Raw genomic sequence first — 24,066 nt, 5'->3', positions numbered from 1 at the left:
ATTATACAACTCTCTTAGATTCATATTTAATATTTAATATGCAGGTAATCTATAGACGTACGCGTTAGACCAATCATTTTGTATAAGAGTATATCTATAGATTACTTGTGTATTAATGTTTTTTCTTTTTTTTTCCCCCAGATTTCACTTGGTCAATAATCTGTAGTTAAATATGTATTTTTTCCTTTCCTTTTCCCTTTTTTTTTAAAATCATATCGGCGAGAATTTTCTTGCTCGAATGAAAACACGAAAAGGAAAGGAAAATATAATGATCGCAAAATCGATTTATTGTTACATAACCGCGTCGTGAGGTTAGGTTAGGTTAGGTTTGCCGTGATAGCGAGAAATCCAGCGATTTTGCGATTTCGAGAGGTGGGGAAAAACCGAGCTGACACTCACCGGCGTAAAACGGCCTGCTATTGAGATAATTGTTGAGCGACGGAACGGAGAAGCCGAATCCCATGCATACTACTTCCGCCGTGTACTGGGTCACGCCAGGATCGTAAGTGGGATCTGGCTTGAGCAGATCCAGAGCCCACTGGACCTCCGGATGTTCGCTTATCTCGTGCGAATGATGTTTACTCATTTTTTTCCCTTCCTTTTTTTTTGCGACGAGAACTTTTGGGAGCGCGGTGCTCCGCTTACGACGAGCCGTGAACCGGTAGCGAGCGAAAATTTACGGAAATTACAATGGCCGATTGATACGCGCAAGTTTCGCTGATCGCAGCGACAGCTGTTGAAAAATGTGATAGGTAGCGTCACCTGACGGCGCGCGGTTCCATTACCTTACCTATTGATAATTGAAAATGATCGATATTATCACTCAATGATTATTATTAAATTAGCATCAATATCTTGGGCTAATTATATATATAATTTATAATTAATATATAATATAAATACATAATACGTAATAATAACGACAGAGTCCCGGAGGTGATTGAAAAGAATCAACATCATCGACTGATTGATATCAATCTTTTGATATCCTTTTGATCGCCGTCATAAATATTTGAACAATTATAATGCAATATTAAATTTGATGTTTTATTACATACAGATGCTTCACAAATAAGTATGCAATAATATCGTATATATTATCACAAAACTATACATTTTTGTCTACAATTATCAGTTCATTAGATAATCAAACAAAACAATGAAAATGGTTTTAAATAAATATAGGATATTTTAGAATCGTAAACATGTGTGTCAGAAAGTCAGGATAATAATAAATCATAAAGTTAATGTTATATTATAAATTAAACATGCAAAGTTCCATTGCCGCTTTTTTAATAATAATTTGTTGATGGTATTATTTAATCTTCGTGAAAACCACCAGTAAGAAAGGAATTACCTCATTTTTTGATTGTACAATTATTAATTACATTTATTACGCAAACATCTGTTTTCACATACATTTCTCGTAGATTTTTGTCACCCGTCAGTGATACATTTATACACATTGAGTATGATATTCATACGTAATATATTACGTTCAGTCGTATTTGGTATAACACGTAATGAACAATGTTACTTTCATCGATTTCTTTTTAGCACCTTACATCGAAGATAGCCGATCTCTTTAAGAATTGTGTACGCGTGGCACAGATACTCCAAGTCCAATCGCCGCTTTTAGGATCACAACGACTGGCGTAGCTCATACGAATAAGCTGATGCGCTTCGCACAAAAATCTCAAGTGGAAAACAGTATTAAACTCTACATGTAATATATCTCTGTTATTTTTGTAACATGCTATAGTGAGAAGTGAGAATATAATCTAATTGTTTTTCGGATATATCTATAATCGTCGTGAGTATCGTCGTGAAAAGAGTACAGTATAGATCTCGAATATGGGGAAGTAGAAAAATATATTACAAGGAAGTGATTAGAAGATTGAGTTAAAAATCCCGGGCAAGAGCAAGTTTATATAGTTTATATAATATATAGTCCTGCCTGTTAAAGCTCTGTCGATTAGATTGAAAAATATCACACTCCTGTTATTCAATATACACATCTCTAATGCCGTAACTACACAGTAAAGCACAAAGATATATGAAATGTAAAACAATAGCAACATTTATAATACATAAATATTATCTTCATCTCTGTAACATTTTAATCTGACTTCTCTTTGTAAAAAGAAAACAAGCATTTTGTTAATGGAACTCGCGAATTTGAATCGCGAACAATATGGAAGCAGAAAATAATAATAACTATTAATGCAAATCTTATGAACAATCATCATCATATGGCACCGTATATGCATATCGTAAGCGTATCACAGCTTAAAATTAATAAATCAGCTTTTAAAACGTAACTTCGTCGATAATCATATGAATACATCACAAAATAATTGAGTATAACATGTAACACTTATTGAACAAACGCAAAATGCAAACAATATTCACAAGAGTCTCTCTTAAAATATGACGAAAAATAATTCGATTATTTTTTAATATACCCAATCATTTTTCTTAAAACATAGTTGGCTTTCGAGTATCACGATAGTTCTACTAAAGTCTCAAATCTAATAGAGCACATCTAAAAAACTTCTTTTTATAAATCTATCAGTAATATTAACCATCTGAATGAAATGTAAACTTACCAACCTTTCTAATTGTGTTATTTTGCTATCATTTTTTATTGACTCGCATCGTTATTATCAATGGCTCTATTGCAATACCATACAGATGCAGCAGACCTTAAAGAATAGATAATTACGATGTGCTGGATACATCATAATGCAAATATTAATACAAACCTTAAGTACGAGTGTGGCATCGTGGCAGCAGAATAGGATAGTGCCACTGCTACAAAAATACATCCCGTTCGTAATGGACATAACAATACTGCTACTGTACCATACTCTAGATACAAGGTATAGCCCAAAAGGAATTGAGTCACAATTAACGTTAAAACTGGTAAATATTGACAAACTATTTGGAATTTTGACCAGACTGCCGGGGGATATTCAGGATACTGTAATCTGAAATGCAGGCAATTAGTCTGAAGATTCATCTGTCGCCTTGATAATATCATCACTGCAACATTACAGACCTGCGATCAACGTGATACGCCAAAAATAATGTAAGGGGTATGTGGAAAATTATTAACTGAAAGAATCCGTAAGCGTAAGTTAAGCCACCTGGTAAATACATGTTTCCGATGAATGTTCCCCATACAAAGATCACGCCTGTGTGATTCTCAATTATCTCTCCTACGGTCCAGGGACCTTGAATTGATTCGTCAAATTAATTTAAAAAATTTACTCGATGTATTTATTTGTATGTACACACTTGTACGACGTATACACTTACCGATTGCACAATATAACGTGCTCAACACTAATCCAAAAAACAATCTATCAACGGCGGATAATACCCATAATCGCCTCAGAACCCGATGGAAGAACTTCAAGCGTCCCCGCGGTAATTCCATTCGTCTATCTAAATCACGAACAGTATAATAGCGTACATTTTATTATACAATCTAAAATAGGATACACATAAATTGTGCTTGTACTTACTCTTGTAACGCATATGAATAAATCGAAGGAAGCACAGCGGACCGATTGACACTGCCAATGTGACGAAGAACATGAACTGAAACTGTGAGAGACAATAACATTAAATTATTACATATATATCACTATGTAAAAATTTAATTAAATGTAGTGACAACTTGTCTTAACTTACGATGCCAACTATGTTAACCATCAGCAGTAACTTGGGAAGAACAGAAGTGGATAACCACGATCCGTCGAGAGAAAAAGAATGCCATACAATTTTTCTTCTATCTTCATCATCAACTACATGCACCTGAAATATAAAATAAAAAATTTTATTTGCGAAAACGGCATGTTTGCGGGTGTGTGCTTTAGGCTAGTACATAAATTAACTTTTATAAATATTTACTAAACTGTTATCTGATGAATACCCTCCTTGTATCTCGTTGAGTTCCATGGCAACACATAAAGAGGTCCGCGTACGTGATCACATTTTTGCCAGTCACCGTCGTCCAATTGAATTTTGACACTTTTCAGTGGAACCGTAGAAAATGCCAGTATTCTACAATAAGCAGCTTGCAAGTTGATTTTCATAAACCGAATAGATTCACAAATAATAATTACGAGGCGTCAATAAGAATATTCTTACCTGACATGTGTGGATTTGACGATAGATTCCAAATTTTCCTTTTGCGGCATCATAAATAATACGTTTTTTGGATTGGTGATTAATACCACAGGCCAATCACGATGCTTTACATCAATGAATGAAAATTGGCCATGATCTATTGCCGCGAGGCGATACCTAATAAGAGACGCGTGTCAGATAGGTGTCTAATATTTGTAAACCAAATTAGGCAAACCGATTGTGATAAATATTTACGGAGCATTATATGTGTCGATAAAACAAAAAAATATTTGTATTCGCTATTAGTTTCACGTGAGTTTTAAAACAGATGTAAATTTTATTTATATACCATCAATTGCTGCAACAAAACTAAAAATAACATACACTTTTCTCTATATCAAATTCATAAGAACTATTCTCATCGTCTGAACAGAGAAGAATCCTTTCAACGACTAATGCTTAAATACCAGTAACGCGTTATAGAATACAAAAGCAATGACTGAGCAACCGATGTCATTCTCGAATATGCGAAAGTATATTTGTCTTACATTCTATTCTCTTTCCAATCTGCCAATTCTAGCTCAAGGAAGCCTGCCTTTTGTAACGTGTACATGTTGGGTACCATATTGCCAAGCGTATGATAGTGGCCGCACAGATACACCATACTTTCTCTATGACTACCTTTTAATATACAACAGATTTAATATAATTGTAAAATCGCAATACGAACAAATTACTTGTAAGAGAAATATGTTGTATTTTTATACCTCTTACCTAAAATATTTCTGATATTCGTATCGGATTTCGATATTATGCTCGATGTAGGATAATGACCGAACACGACTGCATGATCGGCGTTGCTTTCTTTTGAAAAATTAATCAACTGTTGTATCCTATTAATCTCGTTTTGGTCTAAAACACCGATAAAGTTGAATGGCCTCTTGGGGCCTGGTTTCAAGCAGGCGTCAATCGCGATAAAGGAGAACCTTTCACGACCAGCTTTAACATTGTACATGTAAGATTTTGGATATTTCTTTCCCTGAATAGAATAATGCGAGTAATAGTTGTTTTTGGAGTCAAAATCGATGATGTCAAAGTTATCTGAAAATACATTAACAGGTATTTAACATATAATTTTTACGCGCGAGCATCGTCACACATGGATTTAAGTATGCAGTTGTGTGTCACTCACCATGATTCCCCCTGACATCCAACCATAAAATTTTCTTGCTGACATTAGTCTGGTCTATTACGTATCTATAAGTCTCCCATTCTTCGCGCTGTTGCTTCGAACCAAATCTATTTTCAGCTATGGCATCAGTCAAATCTCCTATCAAGCGCGAAACGTTTTATTAATCTAATTTCTCCGATATATGATGTATTCTAGTATCTATAAAATATATAAATTACCCGAAGCAAGAACAACTTTAGGCTGAATGGCTGAATTTACCGTCACATTGCAGAATTCTGTGAACTCCCATATCCTAGTTGGATCCCTAAAGATACTTATATGTAAGTCGGTTATCTGAAAATATATAAAAAGCTATCTAAGTATAAAACACAGCTGTAACTCGCATTGTCAATTATCCTGAATGCCGGTCGACAAACCTGTAGGAACCATATCAAGTGATTGTACGAATTATTTATGTTATAATGTTTCGGTCCTGACTTCGTCTCCCCGTTGTTGTCTCCCGAGGTCTCGATCGGAAGATGATGGTCGATGCTAATGAAATCGACTACATTCGCCATCAGGATGGAGAATATCAGTATCAGGACCAGGAGGACGATGGTGGTCTTGGATATCCTCATCGCGACGATAATGCTCGGTGCGAGCGTACACTGTCGGGAGGAAGATTGAGACTCGGGAGTGAAGTCCGGTCGTCTTCAGCTGGAGCAGCTACTCATTCACGTACGGAAGCCGACGTGACATTCATTCCAATTCATTCCGTTCGAGAGAGAGAGAGCACGGGAAGACGCGGTCGAGCGACTCGGCGATGCCGTCTTGCGTTCGAGGATGAACGATGTGACGCGGCGACTCGGAATTCAGGTAGTACGTCGCGCGAAAAATAGCCGCGCATGATGCGGTTCGCGATCCGGGCAAAATTGATCGGAGACGTTCGAAGCGAGACGCCGGCTCGAGTCGAGCGCGACCGCTCCAATCCGTTCCGTCATTCACAATCGCCTCTTGCTATGTTACGTTAATTTTAAAAGTAGCTTGCTCCCCGAGGGAACGAGGGAAGGAACGTGAGTCAATCGTCAATCCTCTCGTCTCGTCTTTCCCCTCCCAGACAGTCGACTCCAGAGTCCAGACAATCACCGTCAATTTCGATCGTAGTTTCGCTCAGGTTGTTCTCATGACGACTGTCTGCGACCATCTGCGATTGTCATCGACGCGTGTCGTCTGCTGTCAATGCCTACATCGACAATAACGGTCCTCTGCATTATCAGCGCACGATGGGACGGGAGAATGCAATACATAAAAACGATAAATTAAATGTGATAATATTTTAGTATAATATAGTGTTTGACAAGTTATAATTAATAATAAGAAATGCATTTTAAGAAAGTCATAAGTTTCAAGATTGCATTATTTAATATAGAGAAATAGTCTGCGAAAGTAATTGCATTCTTTGTTAGCCAAAATATTTTCTCATCTTTTGACCGTCTTTTTATGCAATCTCAAATAATGCAATTAAATTAATCACTCAGAAACTTATGACTTAAAATTAAAATATTTATATTATGTTCTTAGATTTGAATATAGCGCCAGCTTTTTCACCTCTTGTCACGTGATCTATTTTTTAGTTTGCCATTTCCGGATCTAGATCATGGCGGCGCTGACGCTGACACAAATTCTTTCGAAAGTACGTGATGTGGACTTTGTATTTTGCAAACAGAGCGAAAACACGCGAGAAGACGAATGACACGAATAAAAACAGATAAAAATGGAATGACGTGAAGAAAAACAATTATTGTGAAGGACGGCAAGGATGGGAAGGGATCCGGTGTCCTTCGTTCGTCTGATTTGATTCGTTAACATTGCCGATTGTTGTAAATCGTCGGCAAAACGCGACGAAATTGTAACTGTAACGAGAAAAGGCGACGGCCGGTGCGAAACGAGCGGCGACGCGAGTTGACACTGTAATAAGAGGGTGAGTTATGACTTTATGACTTTCTTTTCTTTTGCTATTGTCGCGGAGTCGCGACAAGCGACAGTGCCGGCGCGCACTTTGCGGAACTAACCTCAAAATCGGCCAGTTGGAGTAACAATCAGAAAAGAACCGCCATATGAAACGTCCGCGTATATGTACGTGTTCCAGCAGCAAGTTTCTCCGAGAATTCCGACGAGACTTTGTCAGTTGTTCTCTTTGTCGACTCATCATTAATCGTATTTATCACGTGTACTATTTTCTATTATTTTTTATTTTGCGCGAGATCCGCAAGATCTTTGAGGCGCATTTCTCTGCGCTCTTGCCGTTCGAGACACGTATTTTTAGATTCCGAATGGAGCAGGTAGAAGAACGGAGGGGACAAAATGTAGAAAAATGCGGATTAAACGAGCTTATACTTTTATTTTGTGTTTTAAGAATTAAAGGTGCAAGGGATACAAAACTAACAATAAGAACAACGCACTTTAAATGTACCTACTAGTAATGCTTGTCATAATGCTTATACTAACACATATCCTATCATTAATTTTATTGTTATATTATATTATAAATTTATTTTTATCCCAGCTTTGTAGAGCCTGTGTTTCATTACTCTGCACGATTCTATCATATACATTTTATTCCTGTGCGAGTCAGTTTCACATAAAATGTCGTCTTAACAAAGACACGCTCTTTGTGTAGTAAGATATACAATATGTAACAAGATGGTGTGATGTACCTTGACGCGGGACAACCGTAACTTTCAGGCGCGATACGAGCCAAAGGCAAGGACTATAACTAGCAGGAAGAATACTGAATGAATTGTAAGAATTGATGCTGCGTGCGAAGAAAAGAGTAATTTGCAGTCCTGGAGGTGTTTTGAATTGTTTTACGCAACACGATGGAGAGGAAGGAGAAGAACTTTTCTCCAAAGCAGCCGGAGACATTGCGATACAGGTACAATGAGAGTACCGATCTGTCGTCTAGCATGCCAATACTATTTGAAAGACACTTTGCGATCTCGGACGTGCAACGAGACGCGCAGACGTTACCCGAGCCGGGGTCTATGTTCGCGGAACCGCCGTGGCAGTTGGACCAATTGCAGAGGATGAAGAGAGTTCTGAACGAGGTGAAGAGCCGCCTGAATAACTTCAATCTCGTCAAATGGCAGCAGCACACGAGCCGGATGAACGAAGCGGGCGACATCGTGCGCGCGGTGAAGGAGAGAACACAGGGGGAACTTGTGACTCAAGCGTGGTGCAAGTTCTACGAGATCGCCAGCAACTATTCTCTGGTGCCGTTGAACGAGATCTGCCGCGACGACGGTAAGAACTTCAGGTCCGTGCACGTTTGCGAGGCGCCGGGCGCGTTTGTGACCGCTTTGAACCATTGGCTGAAGACGAACGCGCCTGATGTACGGTGGGACTGGCTGGCTACCACCTTGAACCCCTACTGCGAGGGAAATTCGTACGACAGTATGGTCGCGGACGATAGGTTTATCAGGCATACTCTGAGGCATTGGTGCTTCGGCGACGACAACACGGGCGATATCATGGATCTGAGAAACTTGGACGCTCTGGTGGAGAAGTCCGAGTCCGCCGCCGACGACGGAGGACGAATTCTGTTGGTCACCGCGGACGGCAGTGTGGACTGCACGGACGTGCCTGGAGAGCAGGAGAGCGCCGTGGCGCAATTGCACCTGTGCGAGACAGTGGCCTGCATGCACCTCTTGCAGAAAGGCGGTAACTTCCTGCTGAAGCTCTTCACTCTATTCGAGCACCAATCCGTGTGCCTGATGTATCTGTTATCTTGCGCCTTCCATCAAGTTAGCGTGACGAAGCCAGCTAGCAGCAAGGGAGGAAACTCGGAAATGTATGTCGTCTGCATGAATTTCAAGGGCAGGGATTACGTAGCGCCGTATTTGCCTATACTCAGGCATCATTATGGCAACGTGCCGCCCGCGAATGCGATGTTCAGCCTGCGGGATATTCCGGACGATTTTTTACGGAGGATCGAACAGTGCAGCGAATTCTTCAAGTACCATCAATGCCGGGTCATAATGGATAACATAAAGACGTTTCGCTCGAGGGAGAATTATTCCGGCGCGGCACGATTTGTCAGGGGACTCATCAGTTTCAAATATCTCGAGGACTGCAAATTAAAAAAAATAGATCCTGCGAACGAGATAGTCGGCCGGGAGATAATCGAGAGGAACAACAATCAATTTATGAATAAAAAATTGCACGTCGATTCCTACAACGAGCGTTGCAAGAGGCAAAACTTAGGGCCGCAAGAGCGTTTGTTGCAGATATGGGACAATGCGAAAGAGATCGAAGAGCCGTCAGAAAAATTCTACGTTGTAAGCAAATTTTTCAATTACGTTCCTAAAATGACAATGTCAGTCTTTATAAATTAAAAAGCATATATATTGGTTGTGATAACTTTTACCACAACTTAAAGAAGTTGCATTTTTCATAAAATAATCATGAAAAAATTGAGATCGAGAAGCTAAAGAAACAAAATATTTTAATTTTATAATAATATTCAACAAATTACTGCAAAGTAATTTGTTCATAGAAACTTATAAATTACTGCAGTTTAAACAATGAATTTTTTACTGTACCTGAGAAAAGATCAAGTGGAAACCTTTAGAACGTGATAATTTTACTTTTATAGTGGCACCTACAGGCATTACCGGATGCTTTAGAGATACAAACAGGAAAGTTGTTTAACAAAGTACGCAGTTCGCGCTTTTGCGACTTGCAAATTCTGCAAATATTAATCAAAATTGACAACGTAATGCAAGATATGCGCACCACCGTCTGCTTTCCACCGTCAGAAATTACGAGAGAGTTCGCACAGCAGATCGATCGGAATCACGAGATACTGAGCTTCCAATTCGTTCAGGATTACGACAGCCATCGGACAATTGCCGAAATTTACGATCGATTAGAGAAGCTCCAATCCGAGCAAACACTCATTCTTGTCGGTTACCCTTTGCTAACGCAGTTAAATATTGGTCTCCTGTATCTCTTGGGAAATACCTTTAACAAGATTATCGTAGAAGTTCATGATAACGAAGGCTATCGTCTTAAATTGGAGACTTATCGGCGCAATGAGAAAGTACTGAATTGTTTACGTGAAATTTTGACAGCGTCGCATAACGCGCGCCAAGAAAATAAGGCAATTTGGTCGATAATGCCTATGAAAGTTTTATATGGTAAGATTCATGGACGCATAAATGAAAAGACGTTGATTTTATCCATTTTGATAACGTGTTTCATATTCATATATCCTCGTTTTATACAAGGTATTTAGTAATAGGCACATTTTAGTGAACAAAACAATATTTTTTGTTAAAAGTTAAATGATTTTTTCTTCTTTATTTGATATACAATTATTTCTAGAAGATTGATATACATGTGTTGGACTTAATTAATTTTGTCACAGTCCTCTGTTGAGACTTTCAGTATCTATAACTCCGTAATGATTAAATGTTCCGTCGACGGAAAACCATATCGGTCTTGAACAAAGAATATTGTCACTCGCATAAAAAAAATGCACCTATTGCCCTACGCTTGGTAGACCTTTGACGACGCATTTTCTTTCTAGAATGCGACCAGTTTCCTGCGATGATGCTACTTAATCATCTGATGATCAAACTATACGTTCGTCACGTTATCAATACGATAGGCGATAAAAATCTATAACAATGTGGGAATTATATACTTGATATATGATGATTGTATATAAAATTATAAATAATTATACGTGTATATATATATAAAATTATAATTGTGGATTGTGAATGATAAATGGGAATATGTAAAAAAAATATTGTCCTCTAAGTACACTTAATCAATTGTGGATAATATATATTTGTGAATAAATATATATATATATATATGTGAACGATGTGAACACAGAGCTTTGTAAAATACGCATTGTGAAAAAGTCATAAATAGGAAATAGACTGCATGCATGAGAAGATAGAACGAAAATGGTAATATATGTTTGTGTATAATTATTAGAGATTATAAGAATTCGTTCACATACAGAAAAAGAGAATCGTATATCTTACTTTTTAAAATATAATTTCAATTTCTCTGTTCTTTGTGAATCAAAGTGAAGAAACACTGTCTACCGAAATTCTGTATTGTTATTTTATTTAAAAAACGAAAAAAATTCGTTAATTTTGCTCCCGTTCGTCGTAATGACTCAACTCTGCTTTCTTTTGATTCTTGTTTTCCGCGATAATTTTGAGCGGTGATAACTTAATTGTACGGTAAATAACACGGACTAACAAATACTTTCAGATCCAAGGCATTTGTGGAACGTGCTTGTTTTATAAGAGGGATGAACACTATTTTGGAATCATATTTAATACATAGAACAGTGATTCTGCCTTTCTAAGAAAAGGACGTATACCACGGGTTATTCATGGGACTAACAAAACAGTGCGGTGCAAAGGCCCAACGACTGTTTTGACACGTATCAAAACAGTGTAAAATCCAGCGTCACGCTTTAGACATCGCCGCACACAAAAATGAGATTCAACATTCTCAAGAGTTGCACCCGTTCGCTGTGTACCGTACAACGCACGCCTCAGGTATGCATTGTCGGTGCAGGTCCAGCGGGCTTTTATGCAGCTCAACGATTGCTGAAGGTAACAATAATAGATGAATTATGTTATAATTAAGGATAGCGTTAGTTTTATTAATTCCTCTGTACGTAATGTATATTCTGTAATGTTATAAGTCAATATAAGCAATTTGTATGTATGTAACAGGATTCAAGCACCGTGAAAATTGATATACTGGACAAACTACCCATTCCCTTTGGTCTGATACGCTACGGAGTTGCCCCGGATCATCCGGAAGTGAAGAACGTCCTTAATACGTTTCATAAAATCGCGACTAATCCACGTGTTGAATTCATAGGCAATGTTAAAGTTGGCACGGACGTTACTATTAAAGACCTGCGAGAGAACTATGACGCTGTATTGCTGGTACATATCTGGTATTTCATTTCTTTAATTCGTAACTTTATGAGATCTATAAGTTGCTTTAATTATGATTTATATTAAATTATACATTATTTTAATTATTATAATAATATAAAAGGAGAAAAGGATTGATTTTTATAATCGTCAATAAAAAATATTCAAATACTTCGAACATACTAAAAATATCGAGATTATACATTTCTGGCAACTATATATTTTACCTTTATATATTTTTTATTTATTGTGTAGTTTTAATTAAATAAGTGTTGTAATGATTAGTTTTTTAATGAGCAACAAGTAATTATTCATCATTTCTAATTGTTTATTCCAATTGGCGTATGATAAATCTTTGTTTAATTATGAATCATTTCTTTACTTTTTTTATTCCAGGCTTATGGCGCTCAATTTGATCGATTGCTCAATGTACCCGGTGAAAATTTAAACAATGTGATATCGGCCCGAAATTTTGTTGGTTGGTACAATGGAACGCCGGAAGATAAAAACCTGAAGATTAATTTGGATGTAGAGGAAGCAGTTATCATAGGCCAAGGCAACGTGGCCATAGACGTCGCGAGGATTCTTTTGACGCCGGTCGACAAGCTAAAGGTAGTACCCGATCTCTAACTTTCATTTTAAATTAGAAATTTTCTATCAGTAATATGGACGACGATGCTAAGTAACATTAAAAGAGTTTGAAAGATTTGGATTATATGATTTTAAAAATATTTTTTAATTTTGTCAATTGAGAAATCTTTCTTTTTACCTCAGGGTACCGACATCACGTCGTACGCCTTGGAGGCATTGTGTCGTAGTAAAGTGCGAAGAGTCTCCATGGTCGGGCGAAGAGGACCTTTGCAGGCCGCATTCACGACCGCGGAACTGCGCGAGATTCTCAAGCTGGAGGGCTGCAAAACTGTCTGGCGAGAACAAGACTTCGAAAACGTACGGACAATTGTTCCGACCTTAGAGAGAGCCCGGAAACGACAAGCGGAGCTCATACTGAAGTCTTTAGAAGAATCCAAGCGCGACTCGGCGCACGCTAAAGAGCTACATCCAATCTTCCTGCGCAGTCCCGTCGAGTTTCACGGCGACAGCGAATTGGAGAGCATCCGATTTGCCGTCAATCGTTTGCGAGGAGAGACGATACGAGATCAGGTAGCCGAGATGACCGACGAATTCGAGGTGATCCCATGCGGTCTGGGTCTGCGCAGCATCGGTTACAAGGCCGTCAAAATAGATAGCTCAATACCATTTAATTCCGCGAAGGGATGCGTGGAGAACGTTGATGGTAAGGTCGAAGGAAACCTGTACGCCGCAGGATGGGCAGCGACTGGTCCAACCGGCGTCCTCCTGGCGACCATGACAAACGCGTTCCAAGTCGCTAGACTGATACACAACGAATTGACGTCCTCAAACACGACGGGGATGACCCGGCGGGGCTGGACCGCTCTGAGAGACATCCCAACGATGAAAGAGGTTCAAACTGTGTCCTACGAAGACTGGCAGAAGATTGATCGCGTTGAACAAGAGCGCGGCAAGCAGCGGGAGAAAGTGCGGGAGAAGATAGTCGACGTGGAGGAAATGCTGCAAATCGCTGGAAATTGAGATTGGAAGGATATTTAAAGAATATATGAAAAATTCAAACATTATACATAGATGACGGACTGATCCAATCGGTCCAATCTATTTTTTTTTCTTTTTTTTTTACTTTAAAATCCAATTTGGAAATTGATTTTCTCCGAGTTCTGTTTTAACAAACTTGTTTAAACCATTGCGCCTAACTCTCCAATCTCTTCAATTAATGACTAAGGCTGTGGGTTGCTGCAAATGTTTGTAATAAATAACGAAATATATTTTTTTATGGTGGTTTTTGTTATACTTTTACAGTAGTGGTACAGATCAGATTATATATGATCAGAGAAGTTCCAGTGTATAAATAATTGATAGAGCGTATTTTATAAATAAATATAAATACCATAAATATTAATATAAGTACACGTTTTTTTTTAATACTAGTTTATCCTTGTAAGTCTCTAAACTTGTTTATATACTACTAGACTGTAATATTTATATTTATATTCTTCAACATTTATATAATTTTATATATTCTCTCATTTTTCTCGTTTTTCACTGCATTATAAACAACTCACCTTTATTGTTTTCAAATTTAAATTAATTTGATGCAAAAATGGAAGAGCAAGTGAGAGAGACTGCCATATTTCGCGCACGCGTACTCCATTTCGACCAACACCATCAAATGCATCAAAGACGCCGACGGAAGAGCTGCGTATGCGTAGTGCGTACATTTGTGGCTGCAGCGCGAAGCGCGAGAGAGAGCAAGAGAGAGCGTCGAGTCCTTGGAAGGTATCAGATGTGTCGAGTGGTCGGAGCGACGTGATTGTTAATTATCATTATTATTAGTCGCCGGAAGAACGACGGTGACCGATGCACCGTGACGCACGCTCAATCGTTTAGGATGACACCGCTACTTCGAACGATCTTCTCGTGAATAAAACGTCCGAGTTGGCTCTCCCGATCGCGGAGCACCGATGCCGATGTCGTTGTCGATAAGCTCCTGATACGACGACCGCTGTTGCTCCGGGCGAGTAGCGATGGCTAGCAAATACAGCCCGGGCAAGATCACCCTGGGGATGTTAAAAGGTGAGTTAGCGAAGCACCTATACACCTGTCTCGAACAATTGCGTATTGATGACGTACACAAGTTCCAAAAATTTCGAGTGTCGAACAAGTGTTTCGACTGGTTCTTATTATATATTTTTTTCCTGCCGCAGGCAAACCGATTACCACATCGGTACCGGTGATCCACTACCGGGCCAATGACGACGAGCTGGAGGAGCTCTATCCGAGCTCCTCCGACGACGAGAGGCGTCTCACCCCGGAGTCCGACAAGAGGATACCGTCGAGCCCCTCCAAGAGCAGCGAGAATGGCCAAGGGCTGGAGAACGACGATAACGCGTCCGAGGGTACCCCGCCGTCCTCGGATCCGTGGAAAGTGCTGTCCGAGATCAAGGGGAAGATCACGAAGACGTTCGAGGAGAAGATCTCCGAGATGAAGAGCGACAGGAAGAAGAAGAAGAAGAGGAGGCATAACAAGGAGCGTAATTCCAGCGTCAGCGACTCGGAGGATCTGGGAGATGTCACGCCGACCGATGAGAACGTCAACGACAAGCAGGAGAAAGATTTCGCTCGCGGTAAGGGCAACGCCGCGAGATTCGTGGGCTTCTCGCAGGTGAGAACTGGCCTGAAGACGAAGAATTCTCTGGACGACAGCGTGGAGAGCGGCGTGGAGGCCGCCGAGTTTTCCGACCTCGTTCCCGAGCCGTTCCCCTTTGAGTCGCGGGACGATTTTCGCGCCGAGGACAAGGAGAACGACGCCAGTCGCGGTGGATACGTACATACGAAAGAAGTGACATTCGACGCGTTGCTCTCTCGCATGAAGGATCACGTTTTTCAACAGTTGACGAAGCAGTTAGCTGCGCTGTTGGTTCTTGTGCTCTCTTTCTACTTCCTCATTCCATTGCCCGCCCACTTGGTGGGCTTCTCCGTAGGAGTCTTCGTCACAGTAGTGGTGTACAAGCTAGTGCAGAGGATCCGGGAAATTCTGGCGACGCCGTTAGATAAGAAACCCGTACCTGTAGTAGTTCCAGTATTAGAGATACCGGCGGCGGAGGAGCACGCAGTCCAAGAGAGATACGAAGGATGGTTGAACGAGCTGCCATACACCTACGATCCTCACAACTATCACGTAGCACGTACGAAGTCGGTTTTCTTCAGTCTAGAAGGCGGAGTGCTGCGTGTTATGGAGACAAGAATGAAAGTACCAAAGAGGGCTGTGTGGGATGAGCCAAAACGAAAATATAAGTTTATCAGAAAACGCGCGTACAATCTTGTCGGTGCAAGAATAGAGCTGTTACCAGAAGGACTCACTCGGAGAAGGTTCGCGACTACGTCGTATATAATTATTTCATACTTTTTGTAAAGTGTACACGCGCGCGAAGTAAACATATTTTTTGTACGCAGGAGATGGAGTAAAAAGTATCCAATTTGCGTCACGATGGATCAAGGAGCGTTGGTAGACAGCACGAGTCTGAGCGACTGGACGGACCTCGGAAAAGAGTATCTCGAGGATGAAAAGAAAATTATCCAAATGGAAGGAGTCAGTGAAGAAGTCGAGGAAAGTACCTTGGGCGAGGAAACGAAAAGCGAGGATGAGGATTCCAGATTGGATTATTTCAAGGATAATGAGGAGGACGAGTTTAAGATCGACGAAGATGAAGACGACGACGATCTTTCGCAATCCAAGTCCATCAGGAGTATTTACGAGGACTGCCGCGACAACGAGGAGGCTAACAAGTGCAAACTTTATGTGTTCGCACGCGCCGACCGAGAGAAAGAAGACTGGTAACATCTCTACTAAAATACCTCTCAAATCAATTTAAATAACAAAGATTCTAATTAAACTTTTTAATTGCTAAAATATAATTTGGAACTGTTTTTTTTCGATTATTAGCGTATCTTAGTGAAGGATTTTTTCAGGTTTCGCAGATTGACATCAGCGGCGTCTCTTTCGAGAAAACGACACTCAATTTGTTCCGTAAATGATTCCTGTGCGAATGGAAACTCTGCGCAGTCAGATGTGGCAGAAACAAAGTCGCCAGAGGCGTCTCCCGAAGTCACTTACAGTACCTATATGAGCAAGTACCTGAACGTAAGCAATGTTGCAACCGAATTAACGCCAGAATCCTTATTATTCTAATCGAGGGATTACTTTTCAGGTGGATCCCGAGGGTTCTCCAAAGGAGAACGATGTCTTTTGGATAAATTGTTTTTTGGGCCGACTGCTATTCGATATGCATAGCTGTCCGGAGACGATCAATCTCATTCAGGACAGAATACAACGTAAACTCTCTAACATAAAGCTTCCGTACTTCATGGAGAGCCTCCTTGTGACGGAAATGGTGATCGGACAGGATGCCCCGATGATTCATAAAATCTCTAAGCCGACGCTCGATGAGCGGGGGCTCTGGTTCGATTTAAACATCACCTATAAGGGTAGCGTGACAATGACAGTAGAGACAAAGCTGAATCTAATGAAGCTGACACGTGCGAGCAGCGTTCCCGGTGATATCCAGGTTGATGAGAAACCTGTTCCTACCAGATCACCGATATTCGATAGCGATGTAGAAGATAGCCCAGAGACATCCACCGAAGACGAAGATATGGGAAACATCACGTCGAGCGTCGCATCTAAAGAGACCACGTAAGCGCGAATTCCTAATTTAAATCAGCTCCAATTTGTATTGTTTCGCTTTTTGCATCTGTTTAGATCGTATGGCTATTGATATATATTTAATATATCTTATATAAATAAAATCTCTCTTTAACATTAACAAATCTATAAAATATCACAACATGTAATATGTTTTTCAACGGTCAAATAAATTTGTAAAAATTTTCCGTCTTAAAAATATATAAATGTATCATAATGAAATTGCTAATGATAGAATTAATAGGTTTTTTTTGCATATTACAGACCAATACAGTCTTCTGGCAAGAAGTTTCTTAGCATGGTCGACAAGTTGAGAGCCAATAAGTATTTCCGACACGTAAGTGACACGTCTATAATTATATTCAACTAAGCTGTGATGATCTGTCACTATTAATAACTAAGAAAACAAAGAGCTCGCGCTAATTAAACCATCCATCTTCTTCATCGCAGGCTACAGAATTGTCTTACGTACGAAGAGCGATGGAGGGTGTTTCTAACACGGAGATCCGCTTCATGGTCAGCGTATCCGGCATCGAGGGCTGCCTCTTGATGAACATCCCTCCGCCACCCTCCGATCGGCTTTGGTACGGTTTCAAGACAGTGCCGAAAATCGCCCTCACTGTGCAACCAACTCTCGGCGAAAGGACTGTCAACATTGTATATGTGAGCAACTGGATTGAGAAGAAGCTGCTCAGGGAATTCGACAAACTAGTCGTTCTACCAAATATGGACGATCTGCTCCTGCCACTCTGCCCAAATTATCCCTTTACCACAACGTAAACGAATCTTGCGCCGGCCAAAACAATCTCCAGCTTTTTTGTCTTTTTTTTTTAAGTATATTTCGTGAATAACGTGTTTAACGTTGTTGCGTGTTGATCAAGAAATGGTATATTTTTCTTCAATATAGCGATTTATCGAAATTCATAGATAGAAACTTGTGAAAAAACTTTTGAAAATAAAACTCAGATAATGATAGATTTAACTGTTTTTACACGATTTTTTAACATTATTAAGTTATTTTTAATATCACGTCGCGAAGAAATTTATCAGTGTAGCATTTACAAAAAAGCGGAGGAATTATTGTGATATATTAATATACGTTACTTTACTTTGATAAAATCCAATGAAAAGATAGGAAGCAGGAGAGACGAAGTTTATTATGAGTGAACATTATTTTTATTAGAATATATAAAAAGATGTAGCGAGTGAAAGAGATGTGTGTACAAGGAGACAATTTAATTAATATTAAGTGCAAACCTCGCTGCTTATTTTATTTAGTTACATAATTATAAACATTTTAAAATTGAGTGAAATTGATGCTGCAGAGGAAAAAAAAGATGCGTATCAATGTGATCGTTGAATTAGTCATTTAATATAGGCAGCTGATGAAAAATATTGTTAAATTATTATCAAAGTCGTAAAACGATTTTTTTGAGTTATAATAAAATTAAATAATCGGTAAATTTGGGCAAATATAATCAGGGCAAAATCATCAAAGTGAAAATATATGTATGAAAATATGAATCAAAAAGCTTTATAGAGCGATTTTATGCTTTCCTTTTGGAAGGTTCGCAAGTTTGCAAGTTAAAAAAGTCATATAAAAATATGAAATTATTTTAAGAAGAAGGTCTTACCTATCCTATTTTACCTTTTTCTGAACAAACATTTTGATTTTATTTCTAACTACATCAATCCCCCCTCTCGTTCGAAGCGTTCAGGTCGAGTAAAAGCTTCTTTGAACACTGGTCCCAATAGAGTACGAGCCAAATATAAAGCGATTTTCGCGCCTTCATAATTAGAATTATTATAACCTAATGATTAAATTTATTATAATCTAATAATTAGGTTTGTAAACCAAAAATGTGTAGTTGCAATCGGCAAAATGTGTAAGAGAGCGTGATATGATAATTACGTTTATGAAGAACGGTAGAACAATGATCGTGTATAGATTTCAAAACGCGATCTAAAGTATTAATTTCGCGTATGCGACTGTCGACTCGATAAAACAAAGTTGTGCTATGCCAGTTACTCGGTTTTCAAATAAATATGTGAATTTCATTTCTCCGTAGTTGCAAACCGAGAAACTTATAGTCAATGGCTTTTCAACGAATATAGCAGAAAGATTTACTCTCCTCTGTCTCTGGTCGGCTAAGCGAATTACTCTACTTGTTCAACGACACTAGCAAAAAAAAAGCGAGATGTTCATTAATGTATAATCGAGTATACAGTTTGTATCTACTAGCCAGCTTGATCTGTGAGCTGTGTTATTTTGTTTGATACTATACAAATATATATACGTGAGCGTTCGTGTATTTGCGTGTCTCAGGGAGATTATATATAGATTAAATTCTGGTTCCACAGTGTGATTTTGTGTTACGGTAGAGACCCACGATATTTTTAAATACACGGAATGTGTGTACAACCCTTTTATATCAAAACGTAAGACAAATTATATTACAAAGGCCAATTCTCATACGTTTAAAACTAATTGTGATAAAGCAAATATATTTTGTAAAGATATTTTTTCAAACGACGTTCTGTTTAAGACTCACACCGTTGTCGAACTCGCATGGTTCCAGAATTAAATCACAGAGGTATATTAAAAAAGTTTTTGCAAAAATAAATTATTGTACATTATTAACTGTTTCTTTCTCTCTCTCTCTCTTTCTCTCTCCTAGAAATTCTTTTCTGATTAAGTTAAGGAAATCGATATTTTGAAATTATGTAAATTGTATTAACGCTCAATTGTATAAGTTATATGACTCTCTGTCGATTCAGATTCGTTATGAACAACTTTTTATTATGTACACAACCCTTTATGTATTAAAAGTACAGAGTATATGGACAGAGAGATGCATAATTTTTCTTCATTTCCAAATATCTTTATTTTTATACACATATGTTTTATCATACTGATATAAGAACAGTTATTCCAATCGGTATTGGAATTTATATAAAATACTTTTATTTATTAAATCTATATAAAATTGTCATAATTGTAATCAATATAAACAAAAAATATGTTTAACTCTGCGGCGAGTCGACGTACTCGTCCAATAAAACTCCAATGTACCTAGTAATCACTGCGCACTTTCTCTTGGCAACAGATTCTAACGGAATGTTGCTCCCGTATTAAACTTCAAGAACGAAGGTATTCGCAATTAAATTACAGACGAATTGAAGGGATTCAAGCTTCAAGGAAAATACAAATACGTAATAGAATCATAATCTCAAATATATTTTATTTCAATAAAATTCTAATACGTTATAAAACGTACGTAATAAAACGAGAAAATGATGGTTACGAAATAGGAAATGAGAAAAAGAAGAAATGAGACTTACGAAAAGGAAATTTTTACGGGAAAGTGAGCGATGCATGGGATATTCTATATGTAACAGTTTCTCTACTCTCTAGAACAAGTATTAAGGCAAAGTGTGCTTTCCGTTTCTTCGTGCACGTTCCTCCACGTTCCTCTTAATACAACAAATAATATCACAGTTTGGAGATCGACAATCTGACAGTATGCGGTATGTACACAAAGAATGGATGTTCCCTATATACAAAGGTATCCTCGTACAAACGGCTAGACCGGCAGTTTTCTATTCGGTATTGCTCTAACAGTGATTTCCAATTTCGTAAAGGCGATACTGTACTCATATATCTATTGTGCATCGTGTACGTTCCTTTATGGCTTTCCGCAGAAAATCACCTTAAAATCGCATTCGCTAACTGTGGAGGACGCAGGGCGCGTTGTCCATATCACGTACAATCTCCTCCCACGCCTCCAATCTGGGCGCGCACACCAGGGTGAGGTCTCCGAGACGTCGTTTGGCCATTATCACAAATTCGCCGAGGCCGTGTCGTGCGTCGCATGCCATCGGTACTCTCACGCGTATGCTCTTCTTCAGAGACGCCGTTACGTCGATTTCGTTACCCTGTAAATAAGCGTTATAATTTGTAATTGGACGTACACCGTACGTTAAGCAGAGTATTAAAAAAAACCAAAGGCAAAGCGTGCCTTTCGTCTTATGGAAAAGGTTTACCTCGGCTTCCTGAGGTACGTAGCGCAGAATCTTGGTGGCCCTGAGTATCAGCTCGGCAGTGTCCATCTCGAAGTTCTGCTCGACGGCGGTGACGGTGCCTTCGGCGACCAGGTCGCTCTGACAGTAAGCCTTGGCTAGCTCCTCCATGGAACAGGGTCTGCACTCCTCTTCCTCGTCAGGCACGCGCAGCGTGCCACCCTTCACGGAATTTGGCTCCAAGTCGTACTGCAGTTTGACCTTGGCGCTTTTGAAGGAATAATCGTCCTCCGCTTCCATGTAAAGCGCGGCCGTACGCTTCCGCGAGCGGAAGCACCGGTGCGAGAGTACGTGCTTGCCGTCGGACGGGGAGTAGATCTGCCTCAGCTTGCCGCTGGCCTCGAGGAAGACCCGCACGGGCCCGGAAATCTTGACGCAGGCACGGAAACCGAGGTAGCCGGAAGAATTGGTCTCCGAGAACGAGACCGGGAAGGAGAGGACCACCCTCAGAGCATCACGCGGATAACTCCACAGCACCGTTCCCCGGGCACAGCGCAGATACACCGGTCGAACACCACCGCCTTCTCCTCCCCCGCTGTGCGAAATATTTAATTTTAATTAATTGTATCTGTTTTTATAAATACAGAGTGCTTGAAAAAAATGTTAACACTTATACGGAAGTGATTTTTTTTTTTAGAGAAACAGAATAGATGACACAAGATATCATGGTAACAGATACTTTGTCTTCAAAGTTTTCACCATCATTGTCTCTCGACACATTTATCTTGAAATCTTTTCCAGGTGGTCAGGGTCTCCAGAGCCCTGAGGCATATTTCTTTGGGTACTGGCGCAAACACATATTCTGTCAGACATTTTATACATTGACGGAGAACAAGTAGAGACTGTTTGAAGACAAAATACATTTGTTACCGTGATATCTCGTGTTATCAGTTCTGTTTCCCTAAAAAAATCATTAACATTTTTGTTCAAGCATTCTGTGTAATATTATAATGAGAAAGAGAGAGAAAGAGAGCATACTGTTTAACAATTATAAAAAAAGGAAAGAATAACTTATATTAATGCAGTGCCACGTTTAGTTGAAGAAGGTTGAAATTATATCAAACATTAAATATTATTTTATACCGTTATTGAAGATACAAAATATTAAAAGCTAATATTTTACAAGATATACAAAAAAGTGAAGATTACAGGTGATATTGTACTTTCAGAACGATTTATCTCCAGCTGCGGCCGAAGATCGGAGTCACAGCGGCCACTTGTTACGGTACTGACTTGTGAAAGTTCATGAAACGCAGAGAGAGAGAGAAAGAGATACAGAGAGAGAGAGAGAGACTGTGTCACAACGAAAAATACGAACCTTCCGGACCAGTCGCACTGATCCGCGGCGGTATGCTCGTAGGCGGACACGCTGGAGATGAAAACGAGAACCGCGATTGCCGCGCGTACCATTTTTTCCTTCTTCTTTTCTCTCTTGTCGACGTTCCCTTTACACGTTCGTCGGCCGGTATACGCGACGCGCGTCACATCTTCGACGCCTCGGGCGCGCTTTCCTCCGTGGAAATAAAGTCGCGATTTTTCGAGCCCGCATTCAAATTAAGTACTCGCAGGATATTCCCGTGGGCGTTCGCGAGGCATCTCAGGATTTTCTAGTCGCTCGAGGAGCTCCCGGGGGTACCCGGGATCCTTCCGGAGGGCACGCTCGCGCGACGTCTCGACACCAACGGTGCCAGCAGCAACAGCAGCAGCAAACTTTCTTTCCTTCGGTACCTTTCCAGATGGTCCAGAGCACCTCCCTCGTCGTATACAGCGCAACGTTAAGCCACTCGAATCCCTCGAACCTGTTGCTCGAGGGGAAAAAAGGCACGCGGAAGGAGGGCAAAGTGGTTCCCTATATGGCGGTCAATCCCGCCGTAGGAGTAAGAAGCAACGCTTGCGGAAGAATGTAAACAATCTCGGAGATCCCCGTCCGGCGATATTCCCTCTCAGGATTCTCACCGCGCGCCGCGCATCCTCCGCAACTCGACGACGCCGCGACCGACGGGCGTCCCGGGATCCGGGGAGGCACGTCCCACGAAGAACGATGAGAGATCTAACGCGTGACTCACGGAGCACAGTGCGCGAACGCGTCCTCCGTTTTCTTCGGGGGGTCACCAATCCGGTCCACCGCACACCGCACCGCGCGCGAGAGCACTTCCTCTATTCCGAGATATATCATTCCCCATTCCCCCCCCCGAGATCCTCCCACTCCTCCGCCGGTCTAACGGCACATGCGCAGAGAACGAGAACGCGCGCGGGGTTTCCTTTCCGCTTCTGTTGTGTCTACGCGCGAACGTCCAGGCGGCGTACGTTCACCGGTTACGAGTTACGAGATCGCCCGGACCCGGACGCCCGGCTGTGCCCCCCACTAGGCCCCGAACGGCCCGTTCCCTGCCCACGATCCGGGC

General features: G+C 40.2%; 5 protein-coding genes across 6 annotated transcripts; 2 read left to right on the top strand and 3 right to left on the bottom strand.

The window, feature by feature from the left end:
* Positions 1 to 14: 14 nt before the first annotated feature.
* LOC112466529 lies at positions 15 to 713 on the bottom strand. The gene has a single exon (XM_025034650.1). The coding sequence runs from the start codon at positions 584 to 586 to the stop codon at positions 323 to 325; it is 264 nt and encodes an 87-aa protein (XP_024890418.1). The 5' UTR covers positions 587 to 713; the 3' UTR covers positions 15 to 322.
* Positions 714 to 2,634: 1,921 nt separating this feature from the next.
* On the bottom strand, positions 2,635 to 7,003 carry LOC112466519 (transmembrane protein 62-like). Its single transcript, XM_025034640.1, has 14 exons — positions 6,917 to 7,003; positions 5,746 to 6,573; positions 5,548 to 5,662; positions 5,330 to 5,467; positions 4,912 to 5,238; positions 4,686 to 4,818; positions 4,159 to 4,314; positions 3,924 to 4,071; positions 3,700 to 3,822; positions 3,531 to 3,612; positions 3,322 to 3,450; positions 3,062 to 3,236; positions 2,766 to 2,990; positions 2,635 to 2,705 (listed from the first exon to the last, which is right to left on the bottom strand). Exons 2-14 carry the CDS (start codon positions 5,944 to 5,946, stop codon positions 2,645 to 2,647), a joined length of 2,013 nt encoding a protein of 670 aa, XP_024890408.1. The 5' UTR covers positions 5,947 to 6,573; positions 6,917 to 7,003; the 3' UTR covers positions 2,635 to 2,644.
* A 6-nt stretch (positions 7,004 to 7,009) lies between these two features.
* Positions 7,010 to 14,265, top strand: LOC112466518 (NADPH:adrenodoxin oxidoreductase, mitochondrial). 2 transcript variants are annotated; one of them, XM_025034638.1, is made up of 5 exons: positions 7,010 to 7,289; positions 8,054 to 9,645; positions 9,963 to 10,506; positions 10,899 to 11,289; positions 11,603 to 11,836. In XM_025034638.1, the coding sequence occupies exons 2-4, from the start codon at positions 8,188 to 8,190 to the stop codon at positions 10,994 to 10,996; spliced, it is 2,100 nt and encodes a 699-aa protein (XP_024890406.1). In that variant the 5' UTR covers positions 7,010 to 7,289; positions 8,054 to 8,187; the 3' UTR covers positions 10,997 to 11,289; positions 11,603 to 11,836. The 2 variants fall into 2 exon arrangements, with proteins under 2 accessions (XP_024890406.1, XP_024890407.1); XM_025034639.1 differs by lacking the exons at positions 8,054 to 9,645; positions 9,963 to 10,506; positions 10,899 to 11,289 and adding exons at positions 12,076 to 12,294; positions 12,682 to 12,897; positions 13,060 to 14,265 and having other exon boundaries at positions 7,026 to 7,289; positions 11,603 to 11,952.
* A 218-nt stretch (positions 14,266 to 14,483) lies between these two features.
* LOC112466510 (testis-expressed protein 2) lies at positions 14,484 to 20,218 on the top strand. The gene is made up of 7 exons (XM_025034627.1): positions 14,484 to 14,952; positions 15,084 to 16,248; positions 16,333 to 16,713; positions 16,849 to 17,020; positions 17,088 to 17,572; positions 17,846 to 17,918; positions 18,032 to 20,218. The coding sequence occupies exons 1-7, from the start codon at positions 14,904 to 14,906 to the stop codon at positions 18,359 to 18,361; spliced, it is 2,655 nt and encodes an 884-aa protein (XP_024890395.1). The 5' UTR covers positions 14,484 to 14,903; the 3' UTR covers positions 18,362 to 20,218.
* An 86-nt stretch (positions 20,219 to 20,304) lies between these two features.
* LOC112466511 (meteorin-like protein) lies at positions 20,305 to 23,830 on the bottom strand. Its single transcript, XM_025034629.1, has 3 exons — positions 22,980 to 23,830; positions 21,626 to 22,196; positions 20,305 to 21,517 (listed from the first exon to the last, which is right to left on the bottom strand). Exons 1-3 carry the CDS (start codon positions 23,069 to 23,071, stop codon positions 21,308 to 21,310), a joined length of 873 nt encoding a protein of 290 aa, XP_024890397.1. The 5' UTR covers positions 23,072 to 23,830; the 3' UTR covers positions 20,305 to 21,307.
* Positions 23,831 to 24,066: the final 236 nt, after the last annotated feature.

This window comes from Temnothorax curvispinosus, unplaced genomic scaffold (assembly GCF_003070985.1).
Source record: "Temnothorax curvispinosus isolate PA1 unplaced genomic scaffold, ASM307098v1 QBEX01016319.1, whole genome shotgun sequence".
Classification (NCBI taxonomy): domain Eukaryota; kingdom Metazoa; phylum Arthropoda; class Insecta; order Hymenoptera; family Formicidae; genus Temnothorax; species Temnothorax curvispinosus.
This window is presented reverse-complemented; position numbering and strand designations above follow the sequence as displayed.

Coding starts and splice junctions, on each gene's coding strand:
- LOC112466529 (XM_025034650.1), bottom strand. CDS start 586: ATGAGTAAACATCATTCGCACGAGATAAGCGAACATCCGGAGGTCCAG.
- LOC112466519 (XM_025034640.1), bottom strand. CDS start 5,946: ATGAGGATATCCAAGACCACCATCGTCCTCCTGGTCCTGATACTGATA. Junction 5,239..5,329: donor GGATGTCAGGGGGAATCATG/GTGAGTGACACA, acceptor ATGTATTTTCAG/ATAACTTTGACATCATCGAT. Junction 2,991..3,061: donor GCGTATCACGTTGATCGCAG/GTCTGTAATGTT, acceptor CCTGCATTTCAG/ATTACAGTATCCTGAATATC.
- LOC112466518 (XM_025034638.1), top strand. CDS start 8,188: ATGGAGAGGAAGGAGAAGAACTTTTCTCCAAAGCAGCCGGAGACATTG. Junction 9,646..9,962: donor CGTCAGAAAAATTCTACGTT/GTAAGCAAATTT, acceptor TTACTTTTATAG/TGGCACCTACAGGCATTACC. Junction 10,507..10,898: donor GCCTATGAAAGTTTTATATG/GTAAGATTCATG, acceptor TTTTCTTTCTAG/AATGCGACCAGTTTCCTGCG.
- LOC112466510 (XM_025034627.1), top strand. CDS start 14,904: ATGGCTAGCAAATACAGCCCGGGCAAGATCACCCTGGGGATGTTAAAA. Junction 14,953..15,083: donor CACCCTGGGGATGTTAAAAG/GTGAGTTAGCGA, acceptor TTCCTGCCGCAG/GCAAACCGATTACCACATCG. Junction 17,021..17,087: donor ATATGAGCAAGTACCTGAAC/GTAAGCAATGTT, acceptor ATTACTTTTCAG/GTGGATCCCGAGGGTTCTCC.
- LOC112466511 (XM_025034629.1), bottom strand. CDS start 23,071: ATGGTACGCGCGGCAATCGCGGTTCTCGTTTTCATCTCCAGCGTGTCC. Junction 22,197..22,979: donor CAGTGCGACTGGTCCGGAAG/GTTCGTATTTTT, acceptor TATTTCGCACAG/CGGGGGAGGAGAAGGCGGTG. Junction 21,518..21,625: donor ACGTACCTCAGGAAGCCGAG/GTAAACCTTTTC, acceptor GCTTATTTACAG/GGTAACGAAATCGACGTAAC.